At 47.7% G+C, this 18,207-nt stretch overlaps 4 protein-coding genes across 4 annotated transcripts; all 4 read right to left on the reverse strand.

The window, feature by feature from the left end:
• Nucleotides 1-207: 207 nt before the first annotated feature.
• On the reverse strand, nucleotides 208-1,623 carry P174DRAFT_412202 (putative bis(5'-nucleosyl)-tetraphosphatase). The gene is made up of 2 exons (XM_024824292.1): nucleotides 1,343-1,623; nucleotides 208-1,263 (listed from the first exon to the last, which is right to left on the reverse strand). Exons 1-2 carry the CDS (start codon nucleotides 1,466-1,468, stop codon nucleotides 346-348), a joined length of 1,044 nt encoding a protein of 347 aa, XP_024679609.1. The 5' UTR covers nucleotides 1,469-1,623; the 3' UTR covers nucleotides 208-345.
• A 552-nt stretch (nucleotides 1,624-2,175) lies between these two features.
• On the reverse strand, nucleotides 2,176-4,221 carry zfpA (putative C2H2 finger domain protein; the record flags this gene model as incomplete). Its single annotated transcript, XM_024823651.1, has 2 exons — nucleotides 2,176-3,538; nucleotides 3,710-4,221. 2 exons carry the CDS (start codon nucleotides 4,219-4,221, stop codon nucleotides 2,176-2,178), a joined length of 1,875 nt encoding a protein of 624 aa, XP_024679610.1.
• A 7,870-nt stretch (nucleotides 4,222-12,091) lies between these two features.
• On the reverse strand, nucleotides 12,092-13,396 carry P174DRAFT_281303 (uncharacterized protein). Its single transcript, XM_024821554.1, has 3 exons — nucleotides 12,866-13,396; nucleotides 12,690-12,797; nucleotides 12,092-12,592 (listed from the first exon to the last, which is right to left on the reverse strand). The coding sequence occupies exons 1-3, from the start codon at nucleotides 13,175-13,177 to the stop codon at nucleotides 12,293-12,295; spliced, it is 720 nt and encodes a 239-aa protein (XP_024679611.1). The 5' UTR covers nucleotides 13,178-13,396; the 3' UTR covers nucleotides 12,092-12,292.
• Nucleotides 13,397-15,713: 2,317 nt separating this feature from the next.
• P174DRAFT_281110 (beta-N-acetylhexosaminidase) lies at nucleotides 15,714-18,169 on the reverse strand. Its single transcript, XM_024821553.1, has 4 exons — nucleotides 18,095-18,169; nucleotides 16,077-18,043; nucleotides 15,948-16,008; nucleotides 15,714-15,821 (listed from the first exon to the last, which is right to left on the reverse strand). Exon 2 carries the CDS (start codon nucleotides 18,019-18,021, stop codon nucleotides 16,126-16,128), a length of 1,896 nt encoding a protein of 631 aa, XP_024679612.1. The 5' UTR covers nucleotides 18,022-18,043; nucleotides 18,095-18,169; the 3' UTR covers nucleotides 15,714-15,821; nucleotides 15,948-16,008; nucleotides 16,077-16,125.
• Nucleotides 18,170-18,207: the final 38 nt, after the last annotated feature.

The following is an 18,207-nucleotide window of genomic DNA, read 5'->3' on the forward strand; positions in this document are numbered from 1 at the left end:
CTGCAAGAAGAAGTGGTGCGAAGTGCACAATGTAAAGATATGATGTAGGTTGCGCTCTGGACAAAAATTCTTAGGCTATTTCAGCGTTACTGTCCCATTGCTCCCGTCTTGGTATTCCTTGTGCTTCTCCTTTGTTCTTGGCCGGACACTGTTGGGCGTATTTAGTCGCTTATCTTGGGCTTCCCAAAAAAAAAGAAAAGAAAAATGGAGAGATTTCTGAATGCAGTGTCATATGTACTGTATCATCGACTTACATACAATGCAAAAGACATGTGCGTCTTTGATGCGACAATGCTATATACATCCTCTCTAGGTGGATCCTTGACGAGACCATGTCAATGATCGTCATAACAGAGCGAGTCCACGAGAGTCTGGCTGGGGATAGCCGACAGACGCGAGTATGTCCGCCAACGTATCCGGATTGCGCCGAAGCTCATTCCACTCGGCCTCAGCTTTGACCATAAGCGTTCCGGCTAGAATCGTGCCGTTCAGGGCCACGACGCCAGGTTCCTGGACATTTGGCAAAGCGCTTGGGTCGACGGGTATACGAGCAGTTTCACGTCTTCTAGGGCAAATCATCATCATCGACTCGGTCATGGCTAAGTTGTAGCTGATTGCCGCAGGGCCATCTGTCACTCGTGCGTGGTCCCCCAGGCTTCCCTTCGCAGTTGAGAGCGCTACTCTGTACAGAGATAAATAGATCGCATGCAGGGTATCTGCCGTTGGGTTCTGTGGTAACGGTAGTGCAAAATGGGCGAAGGGGATTTGGCTCAAGCGTCGGTACTCCGAGTCGGGGCCTACTGACTGGGATGAAACCGTGTCAATGAGAGGCTCCCAACTTCCCGAGTCACCCTGAGACATGGCTTCCACTGGCAAGAACTGCAAATGCCTATGTGGCTGACTCGCGCCACTCTCGTCCCCGGAATTGAAGAATGCAAATAGTCTCTTTGACCCCGAGTCTCCCTGTTCAGTCCGGTTATCCCTCCAAGCTTTGATGCAGGCATAAGCAGCGTCCAGGTCCTCCTTCTCGAGAATATCCGTTTGGGACTTCCATGCCTTTGTCGCGAGGATGAAGTGGTTAGGTATGACAGGGAATTTGTTCAAGACAAGTGTATATGTTGGATTTTCTTGAGGAATCTGAGCGATCAAAAGGTCTGAGGAGGGATTCTCGAAAGGATCGGGCTTAGGACCTGATCGATCCTTGTCGGATTTAGGAGCGCCTGAAGGTTTGTTTGCGAGAGCTGGGCAGTAACGAAGTTGATACTTGGAAACGTCAGGTTAGCATAGTAAGTTCACAGATAGCTATATCACCTGAGAGGGGAATTGAAAGAGCACAGCCTACCGAGATTCCTCCAGAGTTGATTATGGAGAGATGAGTATGCGAGAATATCAAGTGGCCACATTCCTTGGCTGCAGTGAAACGCTTGGCTACCAGAGCAGGGAGGCTCTCCCTTAAGCCCAATTGCATCTTGGTGGCCCCTGCGTTGATCTCTTTGCGATTGACTCAGTTCCTGTAGGGACCGAAAGAAAGAAAGAGAGGGAATGGTTGTTGGCTCTCTGGCTTCGGAGATTGCGGAGCAAAGCCTGGCCTGGCATCTGCGGGGAATCCCAACAAACATGAACCACCACAATGACATCAAGGCAAATCCACCTATCATCCATTTACCCTTGACAACCAGCAACAGCACCTTAACAGGACATTTATGTATAAGACTTATGAGGTTCCAGCTGTGCGCTCAGATATGCCCAAAGACTATCCCATTTGATACTCTGCATACCTTCTACCTGCAGCCGCACTGAGCCGAAGGCTCGGTAGTCATTGTTATATCTCACCATTTTCCATATGAAATACTGCGGAAAGAACAAGTCGTATTCATCTCTGTCTAACAGAGCAGATATTATTGATGGAAAGTAGAAGGTAGAGCTTTTTATCTGGTATCAGAGTCCTTTCCGTTTCCCATGACACCGTGACTTAGCCAAAAAGAAACACATAGGCAGACAAATGCGACATAAAAATCATGCATCAAAGCAGATAAAATAGTAAGTGGTATCATATCCGGTATATAGCACGCAGATTTCGCTATTCATGATGCAGCATATGCAAAACAGAGAGGTATCCAACAAAAAGGTAGGAGTGAAAAGGGAGAACGAGGCATCGAGGGAAGGTGGCCGCATTCATGACATCAAGTCATCGATATCGACATCTTCATGAGGATGAGAAAGTGTATGCAACATCGTCGCCGGCTGTCCCATGAGATGGGTTGCCGGTCCCTCTAACCAGGGGCCCCTTTCATCCTCGTTGGCGCTCAACACGCCTTCAGCACGTTTCAGAGTTTCGACATCCAGGTCAGTTATATATGCCTCCCGGTTTGTACCGTCACCAGCTCCTCCGGGAAGCTTCAACCGTACTTCGAATTCGTTGTCGAGCATCATTTCATCTTTCCACAGACGGCGCTGGCCGTCGAAGACGCACAAGACGCGCTTCTTCGTCTTCATGCTGCTGCTGGGGCAGCCCCAGGAAGGAGGGTAGCGATCGCGGTTGTTGCGCCTTTTCGATATGGTTGCACGGGCCTTGCCACTTTTGGTAACAGCGTTGTGGCTGCCCAAGATGGGACGAGATCCTAAGCTCGAATTCGCTTTGTTTGACTTGAATGCACCTTTGCTTGATCGCAGCTGAAGATTGAGTTCGTTATAATCGTCGTCATCTTCCTCAGGTTCATCGTCAACGTCGCCGGCGGCATCGAGGAGCTTGTGCTTCTCCATGGTCTTCTTGACCTCCTCATCGCAGTCCACTTCCGCCAGCCGTTGCTGGTTAATAACTTCACTAGGCTCTACTTGTTGCACAACCCGGAGAACACAATCATCGAGATGCTCGTAAAAGTCCTGTGCGTTGCTGAAGGTGGCAGAGCAAGTTGAGCATTTGCCAGTGGCATCCTGGCAATAATCCGAAACCTTCTTGCCAGAAGCTGCACCGGGACTCCTCTTGCGACAGTTGGGCGGTGTTTGCTCAACACCATGCACGGAGGTCAAGTGACGCTTGAAGACATCCGCTCTGTTGAAGCTTTTCTCCGCAGGTGATCCAGAACCCGGACAGAATCCACACACCATGGTACCCTTGTAATGGGTGAGCGTGTGTCTGTTCTTGTCATATTTACGAGCGAATCCCTTGACATGGTATTCGCACGTAACGATGGGGCACTTCTCGGGTCGTTCTGATTGATGCGTGAGCATATGAGCCTTCAGATCCTTGAAGACTCTTCCACAATCGGAATGAGGACAGCGTCCTTTCTCCTTGCTCTCTTCATCAAAATCTGCGACGCTCGCAGCCGGACTCAGCTGAGATCGACGGGAATTGGTGGATGAAACGGACGACCTCCGGTCATAGATCGAAACGGGGCGTGAGTGGGGGGCAGAGTTCAAAATAGGAGAAGAGACTGCCAGTCCTGTCTGTGAAAGGTGATCTGCGGAGTAGTTCTCGGCAACGGGGAGGTGAGATGGGTCAGGAGACTGAGGGAAATATCCACAGTTGGCTGGATAGCTCAAGTGTTCCGGAAACGAGATAGTAGGAGTTGAATAGTTTGGATATTGGTGTACTGGCTGTATCAAGGAAGGATCTGTTGGCCACCAGTCAGCGTTTTGAAAGGGTCGGCAATTTGACGGTCGAAAGGCAGCATAGGGATCTGTTTTGATAACAAAACGGAATGCAAACTCATGGAACTCACCAACAAAGTCGCCGAGGCCTTTCCTCTGATACATATGATCCGCTTCTAACGAGCTTCCCATAAACTCATTGGGAAAGAACTCATCCATGACGGCTGCAGGAAGCCCGATACCGTGGTTAGTATCGACCCAGCTCTCCGGGAAGGTATGTGCTGTACCGGAGTATGGCGAACCGATCGCCGACGATGATGCGCTTGCGATGGAGGGTCCAGATGCACTGGAGAGGCCCGACATATAAGGCTCTGTGGAATAGGGTACTGGAAGGGATGGGGGTGTAGGAGGCATGGGAGGGAAACCGGAAGTTTTGGGCTCAAGCTGCGAATCAGCATAAACAGGTGATGTTTCGTAGTAAGATGTTGGGGCGCTGGTTGAACCAGAAGTTTGCCCAAACCCGCCGAGGTTATCCATTTGGAATCCGAACGGATCGACCAGTGCTGGGTCCATAGGGACGTTGTGAAAGTATGATGTTTGTTGTTGACGTGACGAGTCCAATGCCAACATGATGGCTTTCTTGTGCGCTAGTGTATGGTATAGAACAAAGTCGGAATGTGCTCTTGGGCTCTGCATACAGACGTCCTAAGATCGATAGTCGACTGTGCTAGTCCCCACCATTCGGTGAAAGACGAGGCCTGCGTTTCAGTAAGGAGATCGAGGCGCAGAATCTGAGAGAGGATGGTTATCAGTCACCGTATTCTTTCATTGTTGTCGCAGCAAGCTTGGTAGTTAGATTGCTAAAGAAGATCGACGCTGATGGGAAATACGAGCATACCTGAAGAAAGGTCGCTCAAAAGAGAACGTGTACCTCGGTCAACGAGCTGATAGTCACCTGCGCGATGTAAGGGGAAGTTCAGAGGACGATCTTTCGATTTAAGCGAAAAGTATTTCGAGGTATTTGAGCGAATCGCAGAGAGACTGGGAGCTATTCAGAGAGCAGCAAGCTGCGCGACATGCAGGACAATCGAGGCAGAATTCGATTCTGAATACTTCGTTCCTCAGTTTGGGATGAAAAGAGTATATAAGAGAAGAACAGCAGTCACACGTAAGGCAATTGAATGCAAGTCAGTGGACCTGCACGGCCAAGTCCGGGAGGAGTGCGAAGTATGTTCCAGGAGCAGGCGAAATCAAGGGAAGAGGACAAGGTGCTGTCTTGTATGAGCACTTCCTTTGTCAATCCTTGTCAGGGTTTAATGAGGACCCGTCTAATATTCCTCGAGGCAGGATGAGTCTTATGTAGGATGAACAAATGACGGAGGGGAGGGAGGGAGAGCAATTGTTAAATGTTATATGATCGCTGGCCCTACGAGAGAAGGTGTACCTCATTTTGGGCTTGCAGTGGACTGGACTAAATTACTAGAGTGGATTCTGACTAGATAGATTAAGTAAACTATACTATAACGAACTGGATGAACTAAGACTAAGGAAACTAACAGCACTAAGTCAAGCCCATCCAGACTACTGGAGGTGAAATGCGCAGCAGGAGACAGGGGATTGTGCATTGAGACTGACTGGGGTGGGCGGATGTGGATTCTGGGTGGTAGATGACGATGATACCGCCGTAGCGTATTAAAAGTATTTCTATAAAACCAAGTGTCGGGAAAATGATAAAAGAAATCAGAAAATAATAAATTAATTTGTTCATTTTGCCAGATATTGTTAGGACAGAGAAAGCGAGGGGAACAGGGGAAGTGGAGATCAATGGTCAAGCAGGGACTTGGCTTACCATTTTTGATTTTAGATTTTGATTTTAGATTTACATAGTTTATTTTTAATCCATAAATATTTTTAGCGGTAATTGAGTTACAGAAATACAACTAAATCTGCATGCCCCATTTGCACTGCCATAAGTCCTTCCCCATTAGTGATTGTCATGGCTACTGCAGTGTTTTTGGTCGCCGATGCTTCCATGTGTTGTATTGTATACCTTTCAATGGTTCCTGCATTGTTTTATTTCGAGCTTCGTAGGCCTGTAGGCGACGATTTTATCCGCTGTGACTGAGATACTCGGGCCAGTTGGTATGGTTCCTTGTTACAGCTTAAGTCATCATGGTAGGTGCTTGCTTCCGCGGCTTATCATTAGACTTGCGTGGATTGAACAGAGCACGTAAACATACTCTGTATGTTTGATGAACGGAATAAAATTATTAATAATTATTTTGAAGCTACTACTTACCTTAAAGGAATAATGGTACAATTTCCCTGGTCGATGTCCATCATTCTTGCGTATCGGGAACCCCGTGTGCATTCGCACTAGGGGTGCATGCTTGACATTTGTGGATACAGATGTCATCGGCAAGTCCGTGTACAATTGACTTGGCACCGTCAAACCGGACGGGGACTGTACATCGTAACTCGTACGAATACAGACTACGGAGTCCAGTAATCAAGCAATTCTCCTCTGACTCCGGAGGAAACTTTGTTTATCATGCTTCCGCTAAATCTTATTATTATCATTCCTTCTTGTCTTTCAGTATGATCGTGATTTGGAGATAAGATGGTGGCAAAATTCTCCCCCATGGAGTTGCGAAACGAGGGGTATCACGAAGACCTACGGAGACGGAGACGGACTATGGGGTAAATCCTAGCAAGGATGAGTGATTTGAAATAAAGTAGTTCTGCTGTTCCACACAGTACCTTACCCATAGATACTCACAATCCAATCTACGGCTATATGAACTAATGGATAAAATAAAAAATAATATCGATAATTAATGGCAACCGGCATGATTAATGCAGACTTTCAAAAATATCATCATTGATTGGCATATCTGCTTGGCAGGTTGCCAGTCTGGCAAAGCCTCATCCACTGTCCCGTCAATCCGGTACAGATCATCTTCACTCCTGAGGAGACACGGGAGGCAGCAAACTCTAGATCTTGAACCATGGCCGCAGGTTTCCGAACACCTTTCCCCTTGGTCCAGTTAGCTCTTTTTTTGGTTCTGGGGCTTTGTTGATGATCTAAGGTAGTCCAGCCCCACGACCCCAGCCATTTGGAGGAACGTGCATGTGAGTTTCGCCTAATCGATTGGCTCAGATTTCTGACAGGCAAATGATGCTCGAGGAAGACAGTCGAATCAGAAGTCTGAACTGGCACAGACGGGAAGAACCTGCCCTGTGCTTCGTTTTGACGTGGACGAATCTTTCTGCTTGAAGTTAATAATGTCACTCTTCTGTGAGTGTTGCCTCGAAGGTTTTGCGTCGACGTTAATGAACTTCTTAGTTTCAGTACTAGCCATTTATTTGAACACAATTTCAAAGATTGTATGCCCTGTGTTTGACGTGGGTAAACTTTTGGGCGGGTCGGCTTTAGTGTGCCTAAGGTACCTACAAGGCTGAGTCTTAGCGCGACCTGTTTTCAGTATTACTTCGTATTCGGAATTTCCGTACACTAGAGTCGAGAGTGAACTTACCTTAGGAACGGCCATGCTGGTGGTGTACCTGTACGCCATGCGTGCTTCGAGTCGAGCAGGTATTTCCAAGAGCTGGGGCAGTCGAAGGGTTGCACATGGTTGTGTAGTACGAGCACTGAGTGCCTTGGACAAATTGCCTGGCTTCTCACTAGTTTGAATATGGCATATACAACCATGGGGTGGGCACCGTATCTAGTAGTGTGCATGTTGATGAAAATTTGGTCATGATGATGCAGTATGGAGTACATCAACGTGTTGTTGTTTACTGCGCTTACCCCAGGGAGGTATAGAGACGCAGGAAATCTCAAACGGGACATTGGTTGAGTCAATCACAGAACAAGGAATGTGGATGTTACATGAACGCTCTTCTCCGGAACGTGACATGACAAAACATTTGAGATCGGTGAGGAAAGCGCTCCAAAATAGCCTTAGCGCCACACTTTAGTCAAGCCACATTAGATGGTCCAATAATACTTCAGAAAACAGATCTGCCCGGATTTCCATTGGCAGATCCCTGGTTTTGTAAGCGAATCGAGGCGCAGCAACCTGTTTTTACACCGCAACCTACTCCATCCAAAATTCTGTTTTGTTTTTCCCTTTTCCGTCTGTCCCGAGTGCTGAATTCTGATGCACGATGATGGTATCATGCACTATGGATGAGACGGGATATCCACAGTACTGCATGGCATGCCAGCATAATCATGACTCCGTGATTCTGGTTGAGTAATCCCCTAAAATTGACTGATGCTTCTACTTGTATTCTAAAGCGATTACATTGTTCGCCTGCCTGTTGTTGCGGTGAAATACCCTTTTTCCTGACCGAAAGTCACGGTGAGAAAAAAGGAAAATGGGGCCATGAAACTCTCTGAAGTAGGCACCTCCCTGGTGAACTCTACTGTGGCGCTTTCTGGCATCGTTGACTGTCGGGCCGTTAATCTCGACTCGTCCTCACTGGTTTGTGGTCCTTGCGTTTCCGGCCGAAAATCCACGAAGGAATGCGGTAATCTCCGTCCCAACGAATGTTCGACATACTGAAAGATTTTGAGGCTCTGCTACCCAAGATATACCCTACAGATAATTGCCAAGAGGGTTAGGTAGCAGCCGTTGAAGCGAGCGGGTTGACCAATTGTTTCAAGTACAAAGACAAAGTACGCAAGAACAAAATACGATTGCATTTTCGCTTCTTGTTTGCTGACAAACCCACAGTGATTGATAATTAATCAATAACAAATCACTGATAATTGCCAACCAGACAAGGATGCGTCTGGCGTCTGAGTGAAAAGGATACGTACTTACAGATGGGAGAGCGGCATCGCCGAACCCTGGCATTTGCACGTGGGGGATGCATGTCGCCGGTCCGATCATAAGGGGATAGGAAAATATCGTGGCTGCTGACAGTGGCTAATTACCAAGTACCCAAGAAATAGTTGTTACATCAGGCCGTAACGGTCATACCTAATGAAGCTCAAAAGAAGTTTCGAATACTGGTATTCTGGCATTGAGTTCAATGCTGGTTTGGCCATGCTGCGGAAAAACCAATGCTTGAATGTTTCAACAATGATGGTGTCTACTTTTTCCCCGTTGTTCCCCAAAAAAAACTCAAACAAAACCTAAACAGCAAACAAAGTCTGAAGCCTTGGCAAAGGATTGTCTCAGCCCTATATTATAGAGTTTGAGCATCAGCAAATGAAGAAGCTGAACATACAGTCTAAAAATCCCAACAAATCATCCCTGTCTTCATGTGCCAGACAAAAACAGTTGTAACATTACATACAAACTCAAATCCCTAACGGTGGAAGAGATGATCTGGCTACTCCGTACTCGGTACCTTGGCCTTGTAGTATCTAAATGGGCAACTGGCAGTCGAGAACATCTATATTAAAATGACATCTTGGCGTTGGGAATCGCGGCATCTAGACACAAGCCTCCTCAAGCCTCAATAACTGAACTCCAAATCGATTGTTGGTTGTCAGCTGATCCTTGTGTGATGCTTTTTTCTGTTCTAAATTTTCATGGTTATGTTATTGCACAGCAGTGGAAAGCTAAACATGTGGCTTCGCTAAGGTTGCTGATCGCTTGTAAGTTCCCAATTCTCTGAGAGCTCCCCACCCTGAGCATCTCGGAATCCGCTTTCCAGGTGGCTTGTTACTAGTCTTTTCTTGATCAGGTGCACAGGTATCACCTTAATCTCAACAAAATTAACAATAATACCATTTGAGACTCGACAGCAGGATCGAACTTTCGGCCCCAACTATACGCCAAGAATTCTAGTCCTATTTGGGCAGGCGCTACAGAATGCCTGCCGTGTAACCCATGGAGCAGTTGCTCTCTGAAACATTCCCCTGCTTCCTCGTGGCAGGAATCAGTGCTTACCGGACACAAAGAGCGCATTACCAGGGCACTCTATAGATAGACAGGAAGCACGGCGCTGTATGACTGCAGTGCCATTAGACAAGGAGCTACGTACGATGCCTCCTGGTCTTCGTCCTGGTCAAAGTCTTACGTGCATCTTACATTGCAGGAGCAAACGCTGGTAGCCACTCACAAGTCAGAGGAAAGATTCGAGAACAAGGGAGCGCAGCGAGCGTTCTAATCTGAAACAGGTTGCTGGTGATTCTGCAGTCATTGAGGCTATTGTTGCCATGTGTTGCCATGCGTTTGCTATCTTGAGGTTCTTCCAAGGGCATTGCATGCCTGTTAGATGTAAATCCCGAATGGAGTTTCAGTATGGTGTACAGAGGAACTGACAGGATTCTACCCGTAGTCTCAGCATCTCTACGGTATCGGTGAAGCCGAGAGTCTGTTTTTGGCATCGGGTTAATACTTGCAACTGAATTGACCATGGGTAAATGTACGCTGAGCCTCAATTCTAGGCAGATACCTGTCATTTGTCGGAATGTGATAAATATAGCTAGAGTGCAGACTACCTTAGCTACATATCGCTGCTGATATTGGCCTCTCTGATCGTCTAACATACTTCAGATAGATTAATTCCACTGCGGAGTAAAACCGAAGATGAATGCAGGTCACGAGACCTCAGGGGAAATTGTCTCTTTTCCAGCATCCCTGCCAGATTATGGAGTATTGCAAGGCATACATTCTTTTACCACAATCAGTGTCTAACCCTCAAAGAAAGATAGGTATCATATTCGGCAATCTAGATCGCTCTGGATTTGAATGCTTCCCCTTAATGCCCGTCGCAACCACATAGAACTGTCGGAACTAGCGCATTAGTGCCCGACTTGATCCTGGTCCCGCAGGGACCAAGCAAAAGATTAGAATGGGGCCGGAAGTGTCATGTGTCATGTCTGGACTTGCACTTTGAAGCTATGGACGGTGGAGTATGGGGGAGCGTATCTCACAGTGTGCCTCTTAATCAAGAGCTTACCAACTAGGTACATGATCTGAGGGCGAAACTAGTACGGAAATATCAGAAATAGGTATCAGCTTGTCCAGTTTCGGTAGCTTAAAGAATCAGATATGATTATCCAGGAAGTAAACACGAGATAGACTCACGATCACCCACAATGTCAAAGTTACTGGGCTCTTGAATAAGCTTTGGGTCAGGAGGAACTTGGGAAGCCAGGAAAAGAACTCCGTCATCAGCACGGACAAAAAGGGGCCGCTACTTGGGTTGCCATTTGCCATCAGAAACACGAGTAATCACGTAAATACATATCAAATCTTCTGAATTCGGAGGATATGACCATCGCCACTTTATCTTCGCCGGTCTATCAAAAATCCAAATGTGACTGCGCCGACCATGATGTCAACGGAGTTGAAGGATCAAGGGTCAACATCCTAGATCTGGCGATCCTAAAGCTTTAGATCAATTCAATCACTCTAATGGGTAAATCTGTGATCGGAATGCAGTAGCCCGAGTGACTTGGTGTATGTGTATGTGATCAACTTGCATAAATCAGTAGTCTTCTCCGTAGTCCCCGGTAGACCCCGCAAGTTTAATATCTTAAGCACCTTGGGGAGTAGGGGTGCGCTACTATCATCATATCATGCATATGAGTGTTCCTGAGGCGACATTTGCAGCTGCACCATACAGGAGGTCCATGTGACATCTGAGTATCAGGCTCATGCGCTTGAAAACGGTTTACTGTGATCGCTGGATCTACCATAAAGCTATTACACATCAATATTCGGAGCTTAAGGTCATATCACATCCTGGACTCCCGAATGTGTTAGCAAGGATGGAGCGGCCTATAGCACATGACGCTCTTAATTAATTCGAGTTACGTTTGAATCATGTATGTTGACCTGTCAAATCTGCAAAGCTACCTACTTCGTACGGCGTACGGAGTAGATTATCATTCAGTACCTTGCTTCTATCCTCTATTGGCCAGGAAGATACACGTACCTGATGCTTCAGGCTAACCTGCAGTGTAGATCCAGTATCATGTCCTCATCATGTACAAAGAATCACACCAATAAACCCAACATCTTCCGCAATGGAAGCCTTTTCCAGTATGTGATCTGCGGATACTCAGACACCAATATATCTTGCTAGTCATTGGTTCGGCTCTCGCATTTCCTGGTATCTGGGCTGTATCCGTCGCAACAGATCATTTCTTTTGGTCTATTTTCAATGAGTGGAGTTTTGTGATGTATCTACCGTCAATGCCCCGTAGTGTACGGAGTATTTCTATCAAATTCATAAGCTGTTTCAGGATTTCCGAGAACGTGAGCCGAGAAGACTGCACTAGAGGATGGAGTCGTCATCGTGCTCCATTCTTGCTTGGGAATTGTAATTGAGACTGAAATCCCGTCTGCCAAGCCGAGGATAGTCCATGTCGATCATCTATGATCCTATCCCCATGGAGCAAGCGCCATCTTGAAAGGGAGTACCTTAGCGCCGGCTTTGGACTTATGGTATCTTTCTTGGTATCGGTTACTCCGTTCCTTACAATGATACGATCGGCTTGTATCGTATGTACCAAGTTATACATTCTTGTCAGCAAACCGAAGAGTGGCTTGGATGTGGGCCTTAGGGACAAAGTGGCTGTGCAGACACCGTACTGACGGAATGGCTCCGCTGTGGGTTGTGGCTTTCCTGGTCATGAGCCACATGACAAGATTTCGGTGTTTGCTAATTCTAGTTTGTTGGTCCGCTTGACTCCGCTAGCCTCCGCAACCTGCCTTACCAGGAGTGTACCTCAGGACGGACTCAGGCACTGTGAGTACGATGATGTACATGAGGCGGTGCGCAGGTGACACAGACCTTGTTGTATGATTAGACACCCTGAGTACTCCGGAGTTGGCGGTCCGCAGGATGCAGTCCTGTGCGTCTTGCTGGACTGGCTCGAAGAAGTTTCGGCAACCCCGACCGACGGACTTATCAACAAGTCGTCTAAGTAACCCACTTCAGAATAGCCGGCCCATTTGTCAACAAACGCTGAAGGAGTCTTTTGGGAAGGACTGAATTCAAGATGACCATAGGGGAGATAATCATTAATCTTCCCTACTCAAGTGTCCAGTAATCCGGGAATGTCAGCTTGACTGTTGATAATTACAAATCATGTCATCGAGCGGTGCCGTGCCTGTAGTACTGACAGGATATGATGAGTAACCAGCTCGATCAGCAAAGATACAGTCAGTCCCTTTCGAATCAGGAAAAGTCCTACAGTCAGGATTTTCACCCCGATTAACGGACATGGTACACTAGTTAAACGGAGGCATTGCGGTGTTAATTTATGAAATAAAAATGGGCAGTCTAGCTGAGGACATACGCAATGGTATTTCATCCTTAGATTGTCGCATTTTGGTTCGGGCATTGACTGAGGGTTGTTTGGTTTGTGCCATTCGCCAGGGCTGCAGAAATATAGGGTACTTGGGCGAGTGTCGTAGGAAACAATGATAAAAGTGCGACCTTGTACTTTATGATGGCAAAGAATGATAAGAAAAATGAATATTTTGGCCTTGGAGAAACCTGGGTTGAAGTAATTGCAATGGCTACAAGTTTGAGAGATAATCAGTCTAGGATGTCTACCATGGTAGGTTATATATGTTACAAGCTGAACCTGTGATTCATGTGAGATCATTTCCCTTTGGTATCAGAAATGTTCGAAGGATGAATCCCAATCCTGAAGGGTTTGACACCATGATCAGATGCAGCCCTCTATGGCTATATAGGGCTGCTGGACAGGTAGAATTCAGGCCCAACATCCTTTAGAAAATCCTGAAGGATGTTAATAGGAATCTACTGATTTTCACTTAACCTTTTATGTATCACTCAAGACTGCTAGATGCACCTTTATCAAACCCTTTCTTCTGTCTCTAGAGCTCCGCAGTACTAGCGAAGGTATCCTATAGGGCTAATGAGCAGCTAGAATTTGCGCCCAACATCCTTCAGGAATCGGGATGTTGCCGATGGTCTCCGAGATTGGGAAGATTTGACACCGCTGATCATCTAGGTACTGTGTTTGAATTCTCTATGATGTGCGAATGCGACAGGGCAGAAGGATCGCCTTCGTGGGACAATGGTAAAACCACGACATGTGCCGAAGGCCACAAGTTACTCAAGGAACCTGCACATCTCGTGGAAACCATCGCATGTGGCTGAGTCTGGAGGAATGTACCTCAAGGAATACAGCAATAACAACCGCTTTCTAACTACAAGTAGGTTGACGCTGAGACTGATATGCATCCATGCCAAGATCCATGGTCTTGGTCAGGATTGGCAGTCTGCGGAGGATCCAAACCACGGGCTCTTCTCGAAGACTCAGATATTTGTAGCGAGAGAGAAAGGCCGAAAAGAGGAAATCTCCACGCTTCGGCCGGGGGATATCAGCCAATCATTACAAGTCTCGAGCACGTTTCCTGGCTCGATATCCTGGATGGAATGAAGTTGGCAGACCATTCGGTGTACAGCCTGGTGCATCTCAGTCGTGGGTTGCATCAAAATCAAGACTTGAACATCAAATACCAATAGGCAAGAGCACTTTTCACCGTTTCTTTAACCCCAGGAGTCTTATCCGACTCCATGGTAAGAATCGGTCAGCGACACTTGTTCCGGGGTACTGATCAAGATTCAACGAATGGTATCAGCGTGGCCACGATGAAACAAGACAGGACATGGTCCGTGTCTGTAGGAGAGACGGCCATCTCATCCTGTCCATGAGTGCATAGGCTTATTGATACCGCGGCAACCTGACGGATTTGACACCTCCTGGGAACTAAGGTATGGAGATAAATTCCAGGGTGGGGTAGATGCACACTGGCATCAGGTACTCGGTACACCTCGTCACTTTTCAGAATTTAGTGATGAAAAGCCCCCTGCCTTTGGTCTTTTCAGCCTCGTGACTATTTCTGTTGGTTTGCCAGGACGTGGCTCATGCAGTGTAACAGTTGACTCGAGATTTCAGTCATGACCGAAATCCTGTACAGACTAGATTGGCCATGGCCAGTGGTCACTCTGACCCAGGAGAAAATAATCGCCCCGGCCGCGGAATATTATGCCCCCTGACTACATGTACATACACTCGTATGCGATCGAGAAATATCATATCAACATGTCAGACAATTCGGTTGCTAGCGTTTGCTACCAAGGTGTAAGCCTGTCAGGCTGTCAGCCCTACGACGACCCCGGACAGGGTACGGAGTATTCGCCTTCATTAGTGTGTTATCCACACTCACTCAGAAAAATTCAATGAACACGAACCACGGTCCCTCGGAGACTCCGGAAAGGCACCGCAGACTAGACCGTCTGTTGCGATGAGCCGGAAGCCTCAACCCCGTGGTATGAATGGTTCGAGTGACGGTCAACGAACAGCCTAGGGTAGGCCCATAGCAAGTACACTGCGCATCAGGTCTAATTAATAATAATATGAATACCAAACCATGACAAACTCAGTCACCAACAGAACCATGGATCCAAGCGAGGAACCGAGAACCTTGTCATGCAAGGAGCAGACACTGCAGCAAGCTAACCACCAATGAGCACCTCAATAACAGTCCCCTGTTGACCGACCTGGAACCCACCAAAGTAGGGCCAAAATGATATGAACCAATCGTCTTGAGGAGGCCGTCTATACCTACTTAGGTAGTAGTAGCGCATTGTGGTTCAGGGGCGTTGGTGATCATTAAACAAATGGATGAGGTCCTGTCGTGGTTCGCTATAGCAGACAATGGTTGCACCTATGCTCTAATCAACAAGACATAGAGTACTGTAGAGAGGAGAAAGCCATGACTCACTCACCGTTCATTCTAATCAGAAAGTAGAGATTGACTAACAGCTGGCAGAGAGTACCTAGTAAAGCGGCCATACTCTCTAAGCATGTTCTGAGCATAATAGCAACGACCTTAGTTGATTTTAGAGTAGACAGCATAGTCCCAGCACCCACCTGTTTGCATACCCCATAAGATCCAAGCTATGCCTCGCATCTTAGCATACAACTTAACACGATTCATCCTTCCAAATCACAGAAACCAGTTGACTCCGCTTGTCAAACTGACAGTCTACTCAGGCTTAAGTCGAGCAGGAGAATAATGCATATTCCGCTATACCGTGGTATTCTGGTCTTTCTTGGCAATTCCTCATCCTGAAAACTGATTGCTGATGTCTGTATTGGAGCGGGTTGTATTTACGTCGCATGAGATGGACTGATTGACGGATGAAGATGCCAAACGTGGTCGAACTGCGCGAACTACCTGAGAGGAAGAGATAGCCCTTAAAATACTGGGACACTATGGTCATGTCAGCAGGGTTCAGACTGCTCAAAACCTATGGACATGTTTTATGGACATGAACAAGTGCATAACTCCTCTTGCGTATGCGCAAGGATGCCAAACATTTAAGACATTTATACGTACTATCTCAGAATAAGGGTACCCGTTGAAGCTTGATTCATCGGCAGGAAATTATTCAGCTAGACTTAATTAAGCTCAGTAACCTGATCAAGAAGGCTTAGAGAAGTAGACAGCGGGGCTGTTAGTATGTACATGGGTCAACAGCAGCTGTCGCTAATAAAAACAGAAGTTGATCAATGGGTTACACGACAGCACTCTGGTTATAGTAGAGATCGCACGCGTGAGGGTGCTGAAGACAGTACTTCGGCACCAGGTTGCCGGCCTGAACACCGTTTGCCAGCAAGTACTCTCGGAAGTTGAGGATACGCTGCGTCATGAGCGTAGTCCGCTTCTTCCCATTTGCATCGCGGTTGCCAGACCAGACCAGTTCGGCCAGGGCTGCGGCGCGGGGCCAGAACTTGCTCGACACAGTCACATCATCCACCTGCTCGCTCCAAAGAGGCGCGGTCGCACCGATGATGTGCTTGGCTTGCGCATCCGTCAGATTTGTCGTGAAGTCGTAGTCGTAGATCCGCTGCCATGTCTTGTAAGGAGCGCACCATGATCCTCCATTGCCGCCATAGTTGAAGTTCGGGGTGCTGGGATCCGGATTGCTCATGACGTTGTACCTGGGGTCATTGGTGACGTATCCTCCAGAGCCGCAATCAAGATAGAAAAAGTCGGAGGACGATACGATGACATCGTAGCCCCGGGCCGTCAGGTTCTGAATGTATTCCAGCCCGTTGTTCCAGGTCTGCATGACAATGTCCTTGGGCACGTCGTGGGCGTGCTCCGGAGAGAGAACGATATCCTCCCACATAATCAAACGGCGCTTCTCGCTGACGTTGCGGAAGATGGGAACTGCATGATCCACCCAGTACTGAGACAGATCGTTGTAGGTGCGCGAGGGATCTTCTGCGAACCATGCCTGGACATAGGTACTGAAATTGAAGCAATTGGGTTGAATCTCGTCAGCTCCGACGTGGAACCAGTTGTCAGTAAAGACCCCCGACAGCTCATTGTAAACATCCCGAACGATGTCGTACGTCTTGTCGTAGATAATATCCAGCTGGCCCGGGTTGGGTTGAACGGCCGTATGATACTGCCAGACGTCGTTGGACCACCAGGAATCGGCGCAAGTCACCATTTTCGGGTCCGCCTGTTTCCAGCCAGACGATGAATGGCTAGGCATATCGACTTCGGGTATGACACGGATACCTCGAGCACGAGCGTAGGCAATGATGCGGCGGATGTCAGCGTGCGAGTAAATCTCCCGGACCGAGTATGCATCTTTCACCATCTCCGGATGTGCGTTGATCTGTACAGGCCACGACTGCGTGTCATCCAAGTGCCAGTGCAGTACATTGAGCTTGGACAATGACATGGCGTTCAACTGCTCCAGGATCTTGTTTACGGAGATGAAGTTGCGACCAGTATCGATCATGATGCCGCGATAAGGATAGAGAGGTGCATCCTGAATACTGACGGGCTGCTCGATAATTAGTCCACCTTTCCCATCCGAGATGACGATCTGCTGAAGGGTGGTGAACGCATGCAGAGCACCCCAAACGGTCTTGGCAGTGATTTGAATGGTATTGGAGCCTTCCTTCACGTCCAGGGTGTAAGACTCGTCCACACCGTGCTGGAGATCGGCTTTGAGATCGTCAACCTTCACATCGACGAATTGTAGCGTAGACGAGGCACGTTTGCTCTTCGTGGAGGCGGAAGATGTAGCTGTTGGGAAAGGTTGGAAGGAGGAGATCGGCGCTTCAGTCGCAGCAGGAACCCAGTGAAGCGAGGCGATCGTCTTCCAGGCGCGATCCCATCCTTGCCAAATGATCTGGCTGTTGGAACCGCGGTCTGTACGCAGAGTGAGATGGCCAGCAAGGCGTTTGGGCCCCGATGACGCCCAAGTGATATTGCGAGGAGCCGGCAGAGGATTGACGCTGACAGCGGCGACCGACGAGGCGACTGTAAGGACTACGGCGCAGATGCTGGAGATGAGCATGATCACAATAATCAATCCAACAACATAGGCATTGAAGAGGTTTCGTTTGAGGGATATTTGTAGGAAAGGCGGCTTGAGTGAAAAAGACATCGGAAACCGGAGGAAGAGCAATCTATTTAAATATTAGCCTTGCAGGGTGAATCCTTCGAGCGCGCTGATCGACACCAATAATCTCCTGCATTCCAGTCCTACAGTCCATCTTCGCAACTTTCATTCTGCCAACGCGTCGATTGAGCAATCAGAATGGGAAGCTACAGCTCAAGGTCCGTCCATCCT

The sequence above is a fragment of the Aspergillus novofumigatus genome (assembly GCF_002847465.1).
Source record: "Aspergillus novofumigatus IBT 16806 chromosome Unknown P174scaffold_7, whole genome shotgun sequence".
NCBI classification, from domain to species: domain Eukaryota; kingdom Fungi; phylum Ascomycota; class Eurotiomycetes; order Eurotiales; family Aspergillaceae; genus Aspergillus; species Aspergillus novofumigatus.

Coding starts and splice junctions, on each gene's coding strand:
- P174DRAFT_281110 (XM_024821553.1), bottom strand. CDS start 18,021: ATGTCTTTTTCACTCAAGCCGCCTTTCCTACAAATATCCCTCAAACGA.
- P174DRAFT_412202 (XM_024824292.1), bottom strand. CDS start 1,468: ATGCAATTGGGCTTAAGGGAGAGCCTCCCTGCTCTGGTAGCCAAGCGT. Junction 1,264..1,342: donor TCAACTCTGGAGGAATCTCG/GTAGGCTGTGCT, acceptor GACGTTTCCAAG/TATCAACTTCGTTACTGCCC.
- P174DRAFT_281303 (XM_024821554.1), bottom strand. CDS start 13,177: ATGATCTCACATGAATCACAGGTTCAGCTTGTAACATATATAACCTAC. Junction 12,798..12,865: donor TAAGGATGAAATACCATTGC/GTATGTCCTCAG, acceptor CCGTTTAACTAG/TGTACCATGTCCGTTAATCG. Junction 12,593..12,689: donor CTGGTTACTCATCATATCCT/GTCAGTACTACA, acceptor TGAGTAGGGAAG/ATTAATGATTATCTCCCCTA.